Consider the following 2,615-nt stretch of genomic DNA (forward strand, 5'->3'; position numbering starts at 1 on the left):
ATAATGATAAAAGAAAACCATAGTGGATAGTGCTTACATACATGCCCTTCCAGCATCAATGGTAATACAATATGCTCATAGATGAAGTCGGATTGTTGAATGAAATATTTTACACACATCTGCACAATGCACGGAATGTATAATTTGGCTTTTTAACTAACTTCTCATGAATAGAATATGCTGCATGCCACTAACACTGCTTCTCAAACTTTCCTTATTGCATGTAGGCTTCCTCATATACTTTCTGTACGGCCTTCGGAATAGCACAGAAGAACTAAAAGCAATAGGTAAATGGATAGGTATAGACAACCCAGGCTTTGTTAAAGATGAAAAAAATAACAGCAAGCTTCAGGTGATACCTACCATTGAAATCCAGCCAGCGACCCCTTGCAGCTCCGAGCCTAACACACCATCAACTGTCCACAAAACACCCAGGGCCAAAACACCTATCCCAGAATCCCCACTTGTAACGGCAGAAAGGCAAACAACTTCTGCAGAAGTGCATAGGAAGGAAACGGGGAGTGTCAGTGAAAATGAGATAAGGGAGGCATTGGCTTCACTGGATATGATTGTTGGTGGAAATGAGAAGAAGAGGATTGATAGTGAGACAAATGCATCTATTCTTGAAGACGACCAAGAGCTCTCGAGTAGCACTAAGCAATTATCCAATAGTGATATTCAAGCAAGAGAATTGCCCCCTTTACCAGACACTGGAGCTGTGGAAGATGGAAGCTCATCAGAAAACGAAGAAGAGACAGGTAAAGAAAGTAAATCAAGGAAAGAAGAAGGATCTAGTTTATCTACTGATCCTGGCTACGAATCCTTGCCACAAGTGATAGCTAATAAAGAGCAAATAGCAAATGGGGAATCAGAATCAGAAGACAAGGCAAGCCAGGATCCAGGTTATCAAACTATTGAAGATGTTAAAGCTGAAGTGGAAAAGGCAGAGAAGGAAAGAAGTGCACAAGGAGAGGAAAAGATAGGGGAGAAGCCATTGCAGCAGAGCCCAGCTGTTGAGCCAGTTTATTCCATAGTTGATAAGAAAGCCAAAAAGAAACCTGAACCATTTGAATTACAGACAGAACCTGTAGATAATGAATCACCATTAAAGGTTTCTGCATCTGCTCCTGTTCTTCCCCTCTCATCCCCGCCGCCAGCACCACCACCACTCCCTCAAGCAGGAAGAGGATTATCAACAAGTAGTGTCCCAAGCACCCCAGTGATTAGGAAACACCCATTCAAAGTTTTGAAACGTATGTCTAGTTTTGATGATATACCTCCATCCTCTCCGGATAGCCCATTAGCTCGGCACTTGAATAAATTCATAATCATCCCAGTACATGAACCAGATTCAGATAGTGATGCCAGTGTGCAAGCTTCACCCAGAGGAAGTGTTCAAGATCCACTAATGAATGAGCTCATGGCCAGATTTAAGGGTCAAGGTGATAAAAGCCCTGAAAATGATGACAAGGATGATAAAAAATTGTTTTATGTAGGTAGTGATGATTCTCTAGAAAGTGCTCTAGCAGGAGCTGATTCAAACAGTTTTGTGACCAATTTACCAAGTCCCACAATAACAAGTCAGACTAGAGAATTTAAGAGAGTGTTGACCAAAGACTCCATGCTGGATGGTCTAGACACCATTAGAGAGCGAGGAGAGAGCAAGATCTTTGCCAGTGAAGAAGACAAACCAAAAGAGAATATTGGTGAAAAATCTCAGGACCTGGACTCACTGCCTGAGGGGCTTTCTGAAAGCCATCCTGATGCTGAAAAAGATGCTTCCAAAAATGAAACTCATGGTCCAGCTGATGACCTTGCAAAGGATCACAGCAGTGAGTCTGCAAACTCACTGCTTTTGAGTGACGAAAAACCTGTAAAATCTTCATTCTTTGTAGGTCAGAAAGAAGATGAAGTAATATCTGAAACTGAAACAAAGCCAGAAGTCAAACCTGCAATCAGTAGGTCTGATTCTGAAAGTGAAAAACAGCCAGAAATTAAAAATTCTGTCCATGAGACCGATCCTGAAACTGAAAGTGCACCAGAGCCTAAACGTGCTGTCCAGAGGTCTCAATCTAATAATGAAGAGTTCAATAGACTAAAAGCAATGTTTAATAAGTGAAAAGTGCAATGTCTGTTTCATTGTGATTTTATTAAGGATTACATGCTTGCAGTGCAACAGTTGTATACTTTTTTTTTTTTTTCCAAAAAATACTCATATGATGTCATTGAATTAAGATGTGAAGGAAGAGATATTGGAACATCTTTATTGATTTTACGTAGGTTTTGATGTTTTTAAAAGATCAAGAAAATGGACAAAACTTGTCTGTTGTTACATTTCATCTCCAAAGAAAAATTGATGAGGCAGTTGTTAAGAATATAAGTTTTTGTACACTGTTGTATTTCTGTTAATTATTTTTATATACCTCTGCAAGTTCAAAATGACCCTTCCAATGGGTTCTAAAATTATATCTCCAGGGGTTTCTGGGGGTTATTGGATACTTTGAGAAAGCTGATGTGCAGTCAGATGATACAGGGTAACCAAAAACATTTTACTTGTGGTTCTAGTTTGGTTGTAGGTATTTTGTATATATATAAAAAGTGTAAATGTATCCCAG

At 39.5% G+C, this 2,615-nt stretch overlaps 1 protein-coding gene across 1 annotated transcript in view; it reads left to right on the forward strand.

Annotated features, from left to right (window-relative positions):
- LOC119593002 overlaps window positions 1–2,213 on the forward strand; it is a gene marked incomplete in the record, with an annotated part of 27,513 nt that extends 25,300 nt beyond the window's left edge. Inside the window, 1 exon segment of the mRNA XM_037941892.1 lies at window positions 228–2,213. Coding sequence (XP_037797820.1) covers window positions 228–2,119 — 1,892 coding nt within the window.
- Window positions 2,214–2,615: the final 402 nt, after the last annotated feature.

The sequence above is a fragment of the Penaeus monodon genome, chromosome 31 (assembly GCF_015228065.2).
Source record: "Penaeus monodon isolate SGIC_2016 chromosome 31, NSTDA_Pmon_1, whole genome shotgun sequence".
NCBI classification, from domain to species: domain Eukaryota; kingdom Metazoa; phylum Arthropoda; class Malacostraca; order Decapoda; family Penaeidae; genus Penaeus; species Penaeus monodon.